The sequence below is a fragment of the Xyrauchen texanus genome, chromosome 48 (assembly GCF_025860055.1).
Source record: "Xyrauchen texanus isolate HMW12.3.18 chromosome 48, RBS_HiC_50CHRs, whole genome shotgun sequence".
NCBI classification, from domain to species: domain Eukaryota; kingdom Metazoa; phylum Chordata; class Actinopteri; order Cypriniformes; family Catostomidae; genus Xyrauchen; species Xyrauchen texanus.
In genome coordinates, this window is record NC_068323.1 from 2,296,738 (window position 1) to 2,315,243 (window position 18,506).

At 45.9% G+C, this 18,506-nt stretch overlaps 1 protein-coding gene across 1 annotated transcript in view; it reads left to right on the top strand.

Annotated features, from left to right (window-relative positions):
* LOC127639460 (SLAM family member 5-like) overlaps positions 1–18,506 on the top strand; it is a 76,154-nt gene that overhangs the window by 36,088 nt on the left and 21,560 nt on the right. The window contains exon 2 of the mRNA XM_052121512.1: positions 6,208–6,486. Within this exon, the coding sequence (XP_051977472.1) occupies positions 6,208–6,486 (279 nt within the window). The remainder of the gene's footprint in view (positions 1–6,207; positions 6,487–18,506) is intronic.

Consider the following 18,506-nt stretch of genomic DNA (forward strand, 5'->3'; position numbering starts at 1 on the left):
GAGCGAAGGGGCGTCGTCCATCTTTTTGTTGTGCTTACCACCTTGATACACTTTGTTTAAAACACGTATTAGCCTCTAGTAAAAAGTAAAATAATCCTTTTGTCTTTGTTAACCAATCTTCATTATTTAAAGTGAACGTCTGAATGAGTTTGCTTCAGTCACTGTTTAGAAACACATTTTAGCCTCTGGTATAAATAAAACCTTAATTTGTCATCAAGCATTGTACATCATTTAAACACATTTTAAACCTAATAAACACTTTTTATGTTCTACAATAATAATAATAAATAAAATGACCCACACGCATTACTTTATCATTGTTTTTGAATGAATACATCACTGAATTATTTAATCAATCACTATTTTTTAGTCTGAGTTGAGAGAAAACAATTCTTATACCATTTTTTTTTGTCATCTCAGTTTTCCATTAAACATTGTACATCATTAAAGATTCATATTTTGTCTACTCTTTTTAAATACACAGATGGGCTCGGCTACAGCGCTCAGGGATATCTGAACAGCCACTTCATACTACTTCCTGTACAGAACCGCTGACCAAACATTTCATATCACATCCTGTACATCTGCCGAAGGTAGGGAGGGGAGGGGACGGGAGCAAAGGTCAAAGGTACACCAATTATGTCATAAATCATAACCCATCAATCATTTTTGTCACAAGGTATAAAATACTTACTACTATTGCACCTTATCGTATCAGTCACGTTCTTGCAAAACACAAGAAGTCCCTCAAGGACTGTGAAGTTGTGAAAGAAGTGTTTTTCGAGGCTGCAGATGCACTTTTGGTGACTTTAAGAATAAAAGAGACATCATAGCTGCCATTAAGGACGTGCAATTATCCCGTGGCACTGTTACACGGCGATGCGAGGGAATGTCAGAGGATGTTGAGGAGCCGTTGAGGAAGGATATTGAACGGTGTGAATGTTTCTCTCCAATTCGACGAGTCGACTGTCATGGATGTGGCTCAGCTGTGTTTTCATCAGGTTTTTGGAGACATGGGTGCAAAAGAGCTACTCCCCATTTTGCCATTGATAGGACACACTAGAGGTGAAGATATTTTCCAAGATTTCATGGAATTTGTCAAGACCCAATTGCTCCTCTTCAAACTCATCTCTATCACAAATAATGGTGCTCCAGCAATGTTGGGCTGTACTAGCGGTTCATTGCATTGTGCAAACAGAGTGAATATTTCCTGAACATCCATAATTACCACCGTATAATCCACCAGCAGGCATTGTGTGGTAACATTTTAAACATGAAAGAAGTGATGTTTACAGAGAAGGTTATTCTGTGCACATTTGGAGGATACAGGTGCAGAACACACAGACCTGTTAGATGTTAGATGTTTGAGTAGAGGTACATTTTTAGTGAGATTCTCAGAGTTGTTGTCTGAAATCAAAGATTTTCTGAAGCTTTCAAAACATGCAGAATATGCCCAGCTAGAGGACGACCAGTGGCTATTGGATTTAACGTTCCTGACCGATCTCACTGACCTGCTGAATGATTTTAATTTAGAGCTGCAGGATAAAGATGAACATGTAATCAACACGATCAGTTCAGTGAACACATTTAAAAGCAAGCTGGCAATGATGTTGGTTTAATACATTTCTGAATATCTTCAAACATTTTAATTCCCACTGTGAAACAGAGTCACTGTGAGAGAGCTGTTAGAAACCGGATGTGTTTCCATCTTCAGTCACTAGGAGGAGTTACAGCAGTGAGATCAGCATTAGAAGAGTCATTCAGTCTGTATGCCATTACACCAGCAGCACTGACCACATTACAGGACATTCATTGCAGGAAATATTCTGAATTGTGTGCATGATATCAGTTGATCATAACAGACTAATATGTGATGCTAAAACACTTTTATAAATACATATGGTGAAATGTTTGTGGAAACTTTGTGGAAACACTTACACACATTTATGATTGTTGAGCATTTCATTTTAAAATCTGCAGCATTTTCCTCACTTTGGGTGTGAGATTTTAAAGGTGCTATATGTAAGACTAAGAACAAGTGTTGTCATCAAAATATTGGAGAGTTTTCTGTCACAGACTCGAAGCTCATGCGGGTTGCCAGAATGCTGACATGCAAATTAGCCAACTCAGCCTCCATTTTAAAGGATTTCTGGGCTTTCAGCTGTCTCCATCTTCCAAAAGCATCTCCAGTATTTATCCTTGTTTTACTACGCCTCTGGTCATGGTTGTATTTAGACGGATGGCGAGGCTTTTTAGGTTGGGTTGAATCCGTTATCTCTGATCCAGTTTATTTGGTGGCTTCCATGACTGCAGCACACTCAAATGATTCTTCACCAGAGCTGGATTGTGGATGGGGGCTGTTGGGTCCATTAGTATGTTTAAGGAAATCATGCTTGTATAACTATAGCAAGAGGGGTCTGTAACAAGGGGCAATGGTGGGGAGCCTTGAAAGACGTTTGTTGGGGGGCCTCATGATTCAGCCCTGTTCTTAACATGTCCCCACCCAAGACTGGTCAAGATTTGATATTCTACAGTTTAAAGTGTTAAAACAATAGATTACTTGATACATTTGTGCATTTAAAACAGTTTTATGCATGTGAACCATTAAGATGGTTGTGTTGAACTCATCAGTGGTTGTCTTGATGGATCTTCTCATGTGTTGAGTCAGTTGACTGAAAGCAGCTGTGGTTAAACTGGCATGTTTGATTGTGGTTTGTAGGAACCAAAGAGCCATGAACTGCTGTGAACTGAAGACACGGTTCTGAATCTAGTTTTGACCGCTGTAGGATGGCAGATTAGAAATCTGATAAAAGGCCAAACATGCAAATGTCTGTCAGATCCACGTGTCAGGAAACTCCTGGACTTAAATACCCATAAAAAATTAGCTGCAATAGTTCTTGAGAGAGATAAAGATCAAACGAAGATCTGGATGTGGAGTAAAATGAAGGATGACGTGTCTGAAGTTCACACATTTATTTCTGAGACAGTGAGTGTGACTGAGGTCACTTTATCTTCTCAATTTCATTCTCAACGTGTTATTTTCCATCCCACTGGACTTCAACTTTTAACAGACAGTTTAATGTTTATATGTAAATGAAATTTACTCTTAATAATAATACATGTTTATATTTGCTTGTTGTTGGTGGTGTTATCCACTCCTGCATTCATTTGATCCAAGTCGCATGTGTAGTCTCCCTGGAAAAAGGGAACATAGATCATTCAAATAACAGACACAACAGACAACCACTTGTTGCGTTTCTCTCGATCTCTGTATTATAAAATGCAGGAAGAAAAACTATGTGCCCGTTATTAAACTCTCCACGTTCGCCCCACCCCCTGCTGGAGTCTTTTGGTACTGCATCATAACAGACTACATGAGCCAATGACATATTAACAATGAAATAACCACAATAACAATAATATTCTCTCTTATTAGTTATACCTGTTACATCAAAAAAAAATTTTTGATGTTGTCCTCAACATCAGTACCTCAGTAAACAGTACTATTTTCGATCATACTCAGTATATTGATTACAGACTGGAACTCTTTTGATACACTCAGTTTGGTTTCAAGTCATAGAGGGTCTACTCAACTATAAAGAGAATATTTAACTTACATTCCATAAGAGAACACAGGCTGATGATAGTAGGGTTGGAATGGATATTGCCACACTTGAGGCATGGTATGGAAAGGTAGCACAGTAAGGCCATAACAAGAGGGGGACCCAATTTTATCAGTATCTAAAGATCTTTGGTGGTCTACGTTCCTGCTGTGGTCGCTTAGGCATAGACTCTGTTTCACTTCCATCACTGCTTTCCGAGAACTGCGGTACTTCCTCAACCGTGTCAGCTGTGACTAAATCCTCCACTACCCCGGGTGAGTTACTGGCTGGTGTACCCTGACTGAGACAACTATCTTTCCTCTCGAGCTCTGTTGTTTCTACTGTATGCCTTTCAAATTGAATTGTTTCTTCACATTCAGCCACTTCCTGTGGTAACTGGATGTCCATGAAATAATAGTCATCCTCATCATCATCATCCTCGTTTTCTACCCCTCTATCCAACTCTCTCCTGACTTTAGCTGTTCTGGCATCTTCTCTTTTTAGTTTTACAGGCAGAAGTTTCGCATGGTAAGTAATCACATGGTAATAAGAGGTTTCTGTGCATAACTCTTGATCTCCCTTTTCCATGTTCAGGTCTCAACTCATAGATAGGAACATCTTTACCCACTTGTTTGACAACAACATGAATTAAATCCTCCCAGTGGTTTCTCAATTTTCCAGGTCCTCCACGTGGAGACAGATTCCGAACTAACACACGGTCTCCAGGACTCAGTACTGTGCTCCTTACTTTGCCATCATAGTTTCTCTTATTTCTCTGGGCAGCTTTGTGAGCATTTTCCCTTGCAATAGTGTATGGTTCTTGCATTCCACGTCTCCATTGTTCCGCATAAATCTGGTGACTGCCTCCATATGCATCACCAAGAAGATTGAACAACATGTCGACAGGTAATCTCGGAGAGCGGCCATACAAGAGGTAGAATGGGGAAAACCCTGTCACTTCGGTGCGTGTACAGTTGTAAGCAAATATAAGCTTATTCAGAGAGTTCTTCCAATTGGTCTTATCTTTGTCTGTGAGGGTCTTAAGCATCTGTAGCAAAGTTCGATTAAACTGCTCCACCTGGCCACTCCCCTGTGGGTGTTAAGGGCTTGTTCTCGAGCCAGCCACACTGCAGTACTTGCAGAGTTGTGAAAAGAGTTGATTTTCGAACTCACCTCCTTGATCGTGATGAATGCGCATCGGAAAGCCAAACTTGAGAGCATAATCACTGAATATTTTGTCTGCTACTACCTTGCCTGACTCCGATGTGGTTGGGTATGCCTGCGCAAAGCGCGTAAAGTGATCCACAATCACTAAAATATATTCATAGCCACCTTTACATTTGTCTAGGTGGAGGAAGTCCACAGATACAAGTTCGAATGGATGTGTTGAGGTGATGCTTACGAGAGGTGTTCTAGTTTCATGGCTAGGTTTCTTTTGTTTTAAACACACACAACTCATCACATGCTGTTCTGTTTCACACTGCATATATGGCCAAAAGAAGTGATCTCTAATCAAAGATATTGTCCTGTCGGTACCCTGATGTCCCATTTGGTCGTGCAGCTCTCTCAACACTGTGATTTTATGTTTGTCAGGTATTACCAGCTGTTTTCTGTGTGCCGTTTTTCTCCATAGGACTCCATATTCATCCACTTCCAGCTTGTCCAGCTCCCTGGCTAAACAACGACTCTGTGGGCTGAAGTCCTTCAGCTTGCAATGCGATGGCTTTCCTCCAGACAACTTGCACTGCAATACTGGTCCAATATGCAATTCATCTTCCTGATCTTGTCGGATCTGTTCTGGTGCTAGTGAAGCCACGACAGCACTCAGAGACTCAAATGAATCCTCAGCAGAGATGGCCATTGACCATATGGCAGGCATCTCTGATTGTAGTCCTATAGACTGTACAGCAGCTCCTACTGCATCATGTGAAATTTCCTCTGTGTAGTCATCCAGCAGTGTCTGGCGCTGCTTTTCACCCTTTCTGATGAGATGAGCTCGCTGCACACAACAACAAACACAGCGCGAGCCATCGTGTCCTATTCATGAACAAATTACAATTTTAATCTGGGTCTTTTTAATCAATCACCCAGAAACAACTCGGGCTTTGAACTCAGGAGCTCAGGTTAAGCCCAAAGTATACTTCGGTCAAACATGAAGGGCGTTCACATACTGGACACTTAATGCAAATACAGTCATCAGCAGAGTGCACGAGCACTGAACACGTGCAGCCCAATTTTTCTAACCATGCATCTTTGAACCCACATGCGTCCGGAATTTTAAGAATATATGAATACATAAGACTATATACACACACACACACACACACACACACACACACACACACACACACACACACACACACACACACACACACACACACACTTGTGCTGGGGACTTTAATGTCACAGATTGTAAGAATAATAATAACTTTTATTTGAGAATGACCCGTTAGTGTCTCCTCCATCTTGTCTGCAAACATGCAGTTCTTCAATGCAGCAATTATTCATAAATGAATTATTAAAACACCTGCAACACCCTGAAAATGAGGCAGCGCACTTACTGTTCATCTATTTATATTTCTCTTTATCCTCTCTTGTTTTCCAGCTCATCTGCCGGTTCCTGTGATCATCAGAGACTCTTCTCAATGTTCTTCAAGCTCTAAATGTGTGTTGGTGTGTTCAGTGGTGAATGTGACACAGGTGACTCTCTCCTGGTACAAAGGAAACAGTTTATTGTCCTCCATCAGTGTGTCTGATCTCAACAGAAGTCTCTCTCTGGAGGTGGAATATCAGGAGAACAACACCTACAGCTGTGTGATCAACAATCCCATCAGAAACCAGACTAAACATCTCAACATTACTGAAGTCTGTCAGCCGTGTTCAGGTACATCAGCGCTGATATTAATGTTTTGTTACTGTAGATTCATTCATCATCATGTCGATCACTCATTTCACATTTGGTGTGAATAGAGACGCTTAAAACAGCATAAAAATAATCTCTGTCTCTCTCTCTCTCTCTCTGTCTCTCTCTCTCTCTCTCAGTTTAGTGTGAGCACACGCAGGGAAGATAATTTATACTGAATTTACGATGTTACACGTGTATAAACCTTCAGAAACCCGTTAATCCAAAATGCAAATGGCGTTATTTTGCGTCTCTAACACTGTCGGTCTTCTGACGCCTTTTAAATCGTTCCTCTTCCTTATTTTACATCAGCTTTGACAATAATTGTAAATATAACAGAACTACTCATCTGCAGTTACACCTGTTACATCTCTCTAGATCTGACATATACAGGGATTTTCTCTGCCATCTAAATCAGACAATTTAAAATAATTATAATAATAATATACAAAATAGAGCTGCACGATTTGGGGGAATGTCCTATTGCGATTACTGAGGTTAATATTGTGATTATTGGGGTTGATAATGCGATTATTTGGGTTCGTATTGCGATTATTGAGGTTGAGAATGCGGTTATTGAGGTTGGTATTGCGATTATTGGGGTTTTTATTGGGATTATTGGGGTTTTTATTGCGGTTATTGAGGTTGGTATTGCGATTATTGGGGTTAATATTGCGATTATTGGGGTTTTAATTGGGATTATTGAGGTTAATATTGCGATTATTGGGGTTAATATTGCGATTATTGGGGTTAATATTGCGATTATTGGGGTTAATATTTTGATTATTGAGGTTTTTATTGGGATTATTGAGGTTAATATTGTGATTATTGAGGTTAATATTGCAATATAATAAACAATAATTCAACTTGCTTGTTATGAAGTAAAATGCACAAATAGAGAACTGAAAATGCTGAAACTGAAACATACAAACTAGCATCAACAACAACAATTATAAATCCAGTGTTTTCAAATTAAAATAATATTTTACTAAATTAAATAATATCTTTGCATTACTGCAGACTTGTTATTTTCTCAATATTACTCCTAAATAAAATAGAACAATAAATAAGAACAAACTTTCATGAAAATAAGATTGTCCAAACAAACGGACATTTAATCAGGATGTAACATGAACTTTCTATAAACTCTTTTGAAAAGGAAACTGGATATAAAAGTGTGTTTCACTCAAACCACTAAAACTGTTGTTATTGTTGTGTATACAGTATGTACATACACACATTTATTGTTGTCATTTTAGAGTTATTTTTCACATAAGATTGATCTTATCATGATGATCTCATCAATGATGCAACACTTTGTGAGCTGCAGACAGCGGGGTGAGACAGCGGGGTGAGGCGAGCATCTCCGTGTTAGAGGCATCATCCGGCAGAACTTTAAATCTGTCCCGGTCTCGACTCCGCTCAGATTGGGTCTCTTCCGCGACTGGTTGAAGCTCTGACAGCACTGAGAATGACAGTTTTGGAGTTTGTGTTTATTTACACGTCACGCTCCGTATTATATTAACTTTAATTATTGATGAAATAAAGATATATCGCCAAGCTGTGATCTGTGTTTCTGTGATATTTTCTCTGTTATGTCTGCTCAGGTCCATCTTCACCTGATTTCCACGCTGCACACCACAAACTCACATGACCACACGTGCCACTCCCTAAACTGAGACTGACTGCTCATGTTTTTATTAGCGGGGTAGAAAATGGGCAAACAGCTCTCCGAGAGAATGGGCCGTCACGTCCACACATGCACATCTGCGATTGCGATATGATTAATCAAGCAGCATTAATACAAAACAATAATTACATAATTATATACAATTATAATAATTATATACATAATATGAAAATATATTATCTATATTTAATATTTAGTATATAATCTGTTTTTACATCAGTAATGTTCTGACTATACTTAGTGATCAGTTGAATGCCACTTTAGTGAATTAAAGTACCAATTTCCATCGAAACAACAAAATCTGTTCATTATTCCAATCTTTTGCCCGTGCTGTAGGTCAAACCGCAGTGACACATAATAATAAAGTTTCTCTAAGCTGATAGTTTGTAAAACATGTCCCTGAGCAACTAACAGAGTCTTCTGAAAAGACTTTTCATGGCTAATTTATTTTTTCAGTAGGCTTCGCCTGTGGCTGTGGTTTCACTGAAGCTGTGATCCGATTGGTCGTCTCTGGTCTGGTGGGCGTGGCTGCTGTTGCTGTGCTGGTTTATGAGGTCAGATCTAAAAGTGTTGGACAGAAGACGAGAGAGCAGACATCAACACTAAAGTAAATAACTGATGAATAAGATATTCAATCATCAGAACGCTAGAGGGAGACATTATTTAACATCTGGATCCATTCAGAGCATGTCAGCAATTTCCTCTTCCCTCCAGACATCCTCCAAACATCCTCTAGACATCCTCCAGACATCCTCCAGACATCCTCCAGACATCCTCCAAACATCCTCCAAACATCCTCCAGACATCCTCCAAACATCCTCCAGACATCCTCCAGACACCCTCCAAACATCCTCCAGATACCCTCCAAACATCCACCAGATATCCTCCAGACATCCTCCAGACATCCTCCAGACCTCCTCCAAACATCCTCCAGACATCCTCCAAACATCCTCCAGACATCCTCCAAACACCCTCCAAACATCCTCCAGACATCCTCCAAACATCCTCCAGACACTCTCCAAACATCCTCCAGACATCCTCCAGACATCCTCCAGACACCCTCCAGACATCCTCCAGACACCCTCCAGACACCCTCCAAACATCCTCCAGACATCCTCCAAACATCCTCCAGACATCCTCCAAACATCCTCCAGACATCCTCCAGACATCTCCAGACATCCTCAAGACACCCTCCAAACATCCACCAGACATCCACCAGACATCCTCCAGACATCCTCCAGACATCCTCCAAACATCCTCCAGACATCTCCAGACACCCTCCAAATATCCACCAGACATCCACCAGACATCCTCCAGACATCCTCCAGACATCCTCCAGACATCCTCCAAACATCCTCCAAACATCCTCCAGACATCCTCCAGACATCCTCCAAACACCCTCCAGACACCCTCCAAACATCCTCCAGACATCCTCCAGACATACTCCAGACATCCTCCAAACATCCTCTAGATACCCTCCAGACATCCTCTAGACATCCTCCAAACATCCTCCAGACATCCTCCAAACATCCTCCAGACATCCTCTAGACATCCTTCAAACATCCTCCAAACATCCTCCAGACACCCTCCAAACATCCTCCAGACACTCTCCAGACATCCTCCAAACATCCTCCAAACATCCTCCAGACACCCTCCAGACACCCTCCAGACACCCTCCAAACATCCTCCAGACATCCTCCAGACATCCTCCAAACATCCTCCAAATATCCTCCAGACATCCTCCAAACATCTCCAGACACCCTCCAAACATCCACCAGAAATCCACCAGACATCCTCCAGACATCCTCCAAACATCCTCCAGACATCCTCCAAACATCCTCCAGACATCCTGCAGACATCCTCCAAACACCCTCCAGACACCCTCCAGACACCCTCCAAACATCCTCCAGACATCCTCCAGACATCCTCCAGACATCCTCCAAACATCCTCTAGACACCCTCCAGACATCCTCCAGACATCCTCCAAACATCCTCCAGACATCCTCCAAACATCCTCCAGACATCCTCCAGACACCCTCCAGATATCCTCCAAACATCCTCCAAACATCCTCCAGACATCCTCCAAACATCCTCCAAACATCCTCCAAACTCTCCAGACTCTCTCTCGACACCCTCCAAACATCCTCCAAACATCCTCCAGACATCCTCCAGACATCCTCCAAACATCCTCCAAACATCCTCCAGACATCCTCCAGACACCCTCCAGACACCCTCCAGACATCCTCCAGACATCCTCCAGACATCCTCTAGACACCCTCCAGACATCCTCCGGACACCCTCCAGACATCCTCCAGACATCCTCCAAACATCCTCCAGACATCCTCCAAACATCCTCCAGACATCCTCCAGACATCCTCCAGACATCTCCAGACATCCTCCAGACACCCTCCAAACATCCACCAGACATCCACCAGACATCCTCCAGACATCCTCCAGACATCCTCCAAACATCCTCCAGACATCTCCAGACACCCTCCAAATATCCACCAGACATCCACCAGACATCCTCCAGACATCCTCCAGACATCCTCCAGACATCCTCCAAACATCCTCCAAACATCCTCCAGACATCCTCCAGACATCCTCCAAACACCCTCCAGACACCCTCCAAACATCCTCCAGACATCCTCCAGACATACTCCAGACATCCTCCAAACATCCTCTAGATACCCTCCAGACATCCTCTAGACATCCTCCAAACATCCTCCAGACATCCTCCAAACATCCTCCAGACATCCTCTAGACATCCTTCAAACATCCTCCAAACATCCTCCAGACACCCTCCAAACATCCTCCAGACACTCTCCAGACATCCTCCAAACATCCTCCAAACATCCTCCAGACACCCTCCAGACACCCTCCAGACACCCTCCAAACATCCTCCAGACATCCTCCAGACATCCTCCAAACATCCTCCAAATATCCTCCAGACATCCTCCAAACATCTCCAGACACCCTCCAAACATCCACCAGAAATCCACCAGACATCCTCCAGACATCCTCCAAACATCCTCCAGACATCCTCCAAACATCCTCCAGACATCCTGCAGACATCCTCCAAACACCCTCCAGACACCCTCCAGACACCCTCCAAACATCCTCCAGACATCCTCCAGACATCCTCCAAACATCCTCTAGACACCCTCCAGACATCCTCCAGACATCCTCCAAACATCCTCCAGACATCCTCCAAACATCCTCCAGACATCCTCCAGACACCCTCCAGACATCCTCCAAACATCCTCCAAACATCCTCCAGACATCCTCCAAACATCCTCCAAACATCCTCCAAACTCTCCAGACTCTCTCTCGACACCCTCCAAACATCCTCCAAACATCCTCCAGAAATCCTCCAGACATCCTCCAAACATCCTCCAAACATCCTCCAGACATCCTCCAGACACCCTCCAGACACCCTCCAGACATCCTCCAGACATCCTCCAGACATCCTCTAGACACCCTCCAGACATCCTCCGGACACCCTCCAGACATCCTCCAGACATCCTCCAAACATCCTCCAGACACCCTCCAAACATCCTCCAGACATCCTCCAGACATACTCCAGACATCCTCCAAACATCCTCTAGATACCCTCCAGACATCCTCTAGACATCCTCCAAACATCCTCCAGACATCCTCCAAACATCCTCCAGACATCCTCTAGACATCCTTCAAACATCCTCCAAACATCCTCCAGACACCCTCCAAACATCCTCCAGACACTCTCCAGACATCCTCCAAACATCCTCCAGACACCCTCCAGACACCCTCCAGACACCCTCCAGACACCCTCCAAACATCCTCCAGACATCCTCCAAACATCCTCCAAATATCCTCCAGACATCCTCCAAACATCTCCAGACACCCTCCAAACATCCACCAGAAATCCACCAGACATCCTCCAGACATCCTCCAAACATCCTCCAGACATCCTCCAAACATCCTCCAGACATCCTGCAGACATCCTCCAAACACCCTCCAGACACCCTCCAGACACCCTCCAAACATCCTCCAGACATCCTCCAGACATCCTCCAAACATCCTCTAGACACCCTCCAGACATCCTCCAGACATCCTCCAAACATCCTCCAGACATCCTCCAAACATCCTCCAGACATCCTCCAGACACCCTCCAGACATCCTCCAAACATCCTCCAAACATCCTCCAGACATCCTCCAAACATCCTCCAAACATCCTCCAAACTCTCCAGACTCTCTCTCGACACCCTCCAAACATCCTCCAAACATCCTCCAGACATCCTCCAGACATCCTCCAAACATCCTCCAAACATCCTCCAGACATCCTCCAGACACCCTCCAGACACCCTCCAGACATCCTCCAGACATCCTCCAGACATCCTCTAGACACCCTCCAGACATCCTCCGGACACCCTCCAGACATCCTCCAGACATCCTCCAAACATCCTCCAGACATCCTCCAAACATCCTCCAAACATCCTCCAGACATCCTCCAAACATCCTCCAAACATCCTCCAGACATCCTCCAGACATCCTCCAGACACTCTCCAAACATCCTCCAGACATCCTCCAGACACCCTCCAGACACCCTCCAAACATCCTCCAGACATCCTCCAGACATCCTCCAAACATCCTCCAGACATCCTCCAAACATCCTCCAGACATCCTCCAGACATCCTCCAGACATCCTCCAGACATCTCCAGACATCCTCCAGACACCCTCCAAACATCCACCAGACATCCACCAGACATCCTCCAGACATCCTCCAGACATCCTCCAAACATCCTCCAAACATCCTCCAGACATCCTCCAGACATCCTCCAAACATCCTCCAAACATCCTCCAAACTCTCCAGACTCTCTCTCGACACCCTCCAAACATCCTCCAAACATCCTCCAGACATCTTCCAGACATCCTCCAAACATCCTCCAAACATCCTCCAGACATCCTCCAGACACCCTCCAGACACCCTCCAGACATCCTCCAGACATCCTCCAGACATCCTCTAGACACCCTCCAGACATCCTCCGGACACCCTCCAGACATCCTCCAGACATCCTCCAAACATCCTCCAGAAATCCTCCAAACATCCTCCAAACATCCTCCAGACATCCTCCAGACATCCTCCAGACATCCTCCAGACACTCTCCAAACATCCTCCAGACATCCTCCAGACACCCTCCAGACACCCTCCAAACATCCTCCAGACATCCTCCAGACATCCTCCAAACATCCTCCAGACATCCTCCAGACATCCTCCAGACATCTCCAGACATCCTCCAGACACCCTCCAAACATCCTCCAGACATCCTCCAGACATCCTCCAAACATCCTCCAAACATCCTCCAGACATCCTCCAAACACCCTCCAAACATCCTCCAGACATCCTCCAGACATCCTCCAAACATCCTCCAAACATCCTCCAGACATCCTCCAGACATCCTCCAAACACCCTCCAGACACCCTCCAAACATCCTCCAGACATCCTCCAGACATACTCCAGACATCCTCCAAACATCCTCCAGACATCCACCAGACATCCACCAGACATCCTCCAGACATCCTCCAGACATCCTCCAAACATCCTCCAAACATCCTCCAGACATCCTCCAGACATCCTCCAAACATCCTCCAAACATCCTCCAAACTCTCCAGACTCTCTCTCGACACCCTCCAAACATCCTCCAAACATCCTCCAGACATCTTCCAGACATCCTCCAAACATCCTCCAAACATCCTCCAGACATCCTCCAGACACCCTCCAGACATCCTCCAAACATCCTCCAAACATCCTCCAGACATCCTCCAAACATCCTCCAAACATCCTCCAAACTCTCCAGACTCTCTCTCGACACCCTCCAAACATCCTCCAAACATCCTCCAGAAATCCTCCAGACATCCTCCAAACATCCTCCAAACATCCTCCAGACATCCTCCAGACACCCTCCAGACACCCTCCAGACATCCTCCAGACATCCTCTAGACACCCTCCAGACATCCTCCGGACACCCTCCAGACATCCTCCAGACATCCTCCAAACATCCTCCAGACACCCTCCAAACATCCTCCAGACATCCTCCAGACATACTCCAGACATCCTCCAAACATCCTCTAGATACCCTCCAGACATCCTCTAGACATCCTCCAAACATCCTCCAGACAGCCTCCAAACATCCTCCAGACATCCTCTAGACATCCTTCAAACATCCTCCAAACATCCTCCAGACACCCTCCAAACATCCTCCAGACACTCTCCAGACATCCTCCAAACATCCTCCAGACACCCTCCAGACACCCTCCAGACACCCTCCAAACATCCTCCAGACATCCTCCAAACATCCTCCAAATATCCTCCAGACATCCTCCAAACATCTCCAGACACCCTCCAAACATCCAGCAGAAATCCACCAGACATCCTCCAGACATCCTCCAAACATCCTCCAGACATCCTCCAAACATCCTCCAGACATCCTGCAGACATCCTCCAAACACCCTCCAGACACCCTCCAGACACCCTCCAAACATCCTCCAGACATCCTCCAGACATCCTCCAAACATCCTCTAGACACCCTCCAGACATCCTCCAGACATCCTCCAAACATCCTCCAGACATCCTCCAAACATCCTCCAGACATCCTCCAGACACCCTCCAGACATCCTCCAAACATCCTCCAGACATCCTCCAAACATCCTCCAAACATCCTCCATACTCTCCAGACTCTCTCTCGACACCCTCCAAACATCCTCCAAACATCCTCCAGACATCCTCCAGACATCCTCCAAACATCCTCCAAACATCCTCCAGACATCCTCCAGACACCCTCCAGACACCCTCCAGACATCCTCCAGACATCCTCCAGACATCCTCTAGACACCCTCCAGACATCCTCCGGACACCCTCCAGACATCCTCCAGACATCCTCCAAACATCCTCCAGACATCCTCCAAACATCCTCCAAACATCCTCCAGACATCCTCCAAACATCCTCCAAACATCCTCCAGACATCCTCCAGACATCCTCCAGACACTCTCCAAACATCCTCCAGACATCCTCCAGACACCCTCCAGACACCCTCCAAACATCCTCCAGACATCCTCCAGACATCCTCCAAACATCCTCCAGACATTCTCCAAACATCCTCCAGACATCCTCCAGACATCCTCCAGACATCCTCCAGACATCTCCAGACATCCTCCAGACACCCTCCAAACATCCACCAGACATCCACCAGACATCCTCCAGACATCCTCCAGACATCCTCCAAACATCCTCCAGACATCCTCCAGACATCCTCCAAACATCCTCCAAACTCTCCAGACTCTCTCTCGACACCCTCCAAACATCCTCCAAACATCCTCCAGACATCTTCCAGACATCCTCCAAACATCCTCCAGACATCCTCCAGACACCCTCCAGACACCCTCCAGACATCCTCCAGACATCCTCCAGACATCCTCTAGACACCCTCCAGACATCCTCCGGACACCCTCCAGACATCCTCCAGACATCCTCCAAACATCCTCCAGACATCCTCCAAACATCCTCCAAACATCCTCCAGAAATCCTCCAAACATCCTCCAAACATCCTCCAGACATCCTCCAGACATCCTCCAGACATCCTCCAGACACTCTCCAAACATCCTCCAGACATCCTCCAGACACCCTCCAGACACCCTCCAAACATCCTCCAGACATCCTCCAGACATCCTCCAAACATCCTCCAGACATCCTCCAAACATCCTCCAGACATCCTCCAGACATCCTCCAGACATCCTCCAGACATCTCCAGACATCCTCCAGACACCCTCCAAACATCCTCCAGACATCCTCCAGACATCCTCCAAACATCCTCCAAACATCCTCCAGACATCCTCCAAACACCCTCCAGACATCCTCCAGACATCCTCCAGACATCCTCCAGACATCCTCCAAACATCCTCCAGACATCCTCCAGACATCCTCCAGACATCCTCCAAACACCCTCCAGACACCCTCCAAACATCCTCCAGACATCCTCCAGACATACTCCAGACATCCTCCAAACATCCTCCAGACATCCTCTAGACATCCTTCAAACATCCTCCAAACATCCTCCAGACACCCTCCAAACATCCTCCAGACACTCTCCAGACATCCTCCAAACATCCTCCAAACATCCTCCAGACACCCTCCAGACACCCTCCAAACATCCTCCAGACATCCTCCAGACATCCTCCAAACATCCTCCAAATATCCTCCAGACATCCTCCAAACATCTCCAGAAACCCTCCAAACATCCACCAGAAATCCACCAGACATCCTCCAGACATCCTCCAAACATCCTCCAGACATCCTGCAGACATCCTCCAAACACCCTCCAGACACCCTCCAGACACCCTCCAAACATCCTCCAGACATCCTCCAGACATCCTCCAGACATCCTCCAAACATCCTCTAGACACCCTCCAGACATCCTCCAGACATCCTCCAAACATCCTCCAGACATCCTCCAGACACCGTCCAGACATCCTCCAAACATCCTCCAGACACTCTCCAAACATCCTCCAGACATCCTCCAGACATCCTCCAGACACCCTCCAGACATCCTCCAGACACCCTCCAGACACCCTCCAAACATCCTCCAGACATCCTCCAAACATCCTCTAGACATCCTCCAAACATCCTCCAGACATCCTCCAGACATCCTCCAAACATCCTCCAGACATCCTCCAGACATCCTCCAAACATCCTCCAAACATCCTCCAGACATCCTCCAAACATCCTCCAGACATCCTCCAGACATCCTCCAAACATCCTCCAAACATCCTCCAGACATCCTCCAGACACCCTCCAGACACCCTCCAGACATCCTCCAGACACCCTCCAGACATCCTCCAAACATCCTCCAAACATCCTCCAGACATCCTCCAGACATCCTCCAGACACCCTCCAGACACCCTGCAAACATCCTCCAGACATCCTCCAGACATCCTCCAAACATCCTCCAGACATCCTCCAGACATCCTCCAGACATCCTCCAGACATCTCCAGACATCCTCCAGACACCCTCCAAACATCCACCAGACATCCACCAGACATCCTCCAGACATCCTCCAGACATCCTCCAGACATCTCCAGACACCCTCCAAATATCCACCAGACATCCACCAGACATCCTCCAGACATCCTCCAGACATCCTCCAAACATCCTCCAGACATCCTCCAGACATCCTCCAAACACCCTCCAGACACCCTCCAAACATCCTCCAGACATCCTCCAGACATACTCCAGACATCCTCCAAACATCCTCTAGATACCCTCCAGACATCCTCTAGACATCCTCCAAACATCCTCCAGACATCCTCCAAACATCCTCCAGACATCCTCTAGACATCCTTCAAACATCCTCCAAACATCCTCCAGACACCCTCCAAACATCCTCCAGACACTCTCCAGACATCCTCCAAACATCCTCCAAACATCCTCCAGACACCCTCCAGACACCCTCCAGACACCCTCCAAACATCCTCCAGACATCCTCCAGACATCCTCCAAACATCCTCCAAATATCCTCCAGACATCCTCCAAACATCTCCAGACACCCTCCAAACATCCACCAGAAATCCACCAGACATCCTCCAGACATCCTCCAAACATCCTCCAGACATCCTCCAAACATCCTCCAGACATCCTGCAGACATCCTCCAAACACCCTCCAGACACCCTCCAGACACCCTCCAAACATCCTCCAAACATCCTCCAGACATCCTCCAGACATCCTCCAAACATCCTCTAGACATCCTTCAAACATCCTCCAAACATCCTCCAGACACCCTCCAAACATCCTCCAGACACTCTCCAGACATCCTCCAAACATCCTCCAAACATCCTCCAGACACCCTCCAGACACCCTCCAGACATCCTCCAGACATCCTCCAAACATCCTCTAGACACCCTCCAGACATCCTCCAGACATCCTCCAAACATCCTCCAGACATCCTCCAAACATCCTCCAGACATCCTCCAGACACCCTCCAGACACCCTCCAGACATCCTCCAGACATCCTCCAGACATCCTCCAAACATCCTCTAGACACCCTCCAGACATCCTCCAGACACCCTCCAGACATCCTCCAGACATCCTCCAAACAGGTGCAGAACACACAGACCTGTTAGATGTTAGATGTTTGAGTAGAGGTACATTTTTAGAGAGATTCTCAGAGTTGTTGCCTGAAATCAAAGATTTTCTGAAGCTTTCAAAACATGCAGAATATGCCCAGCTAGAGGACGACCAGTGGCTATTGGATTTAGCGTTCCTGACCGATCTCA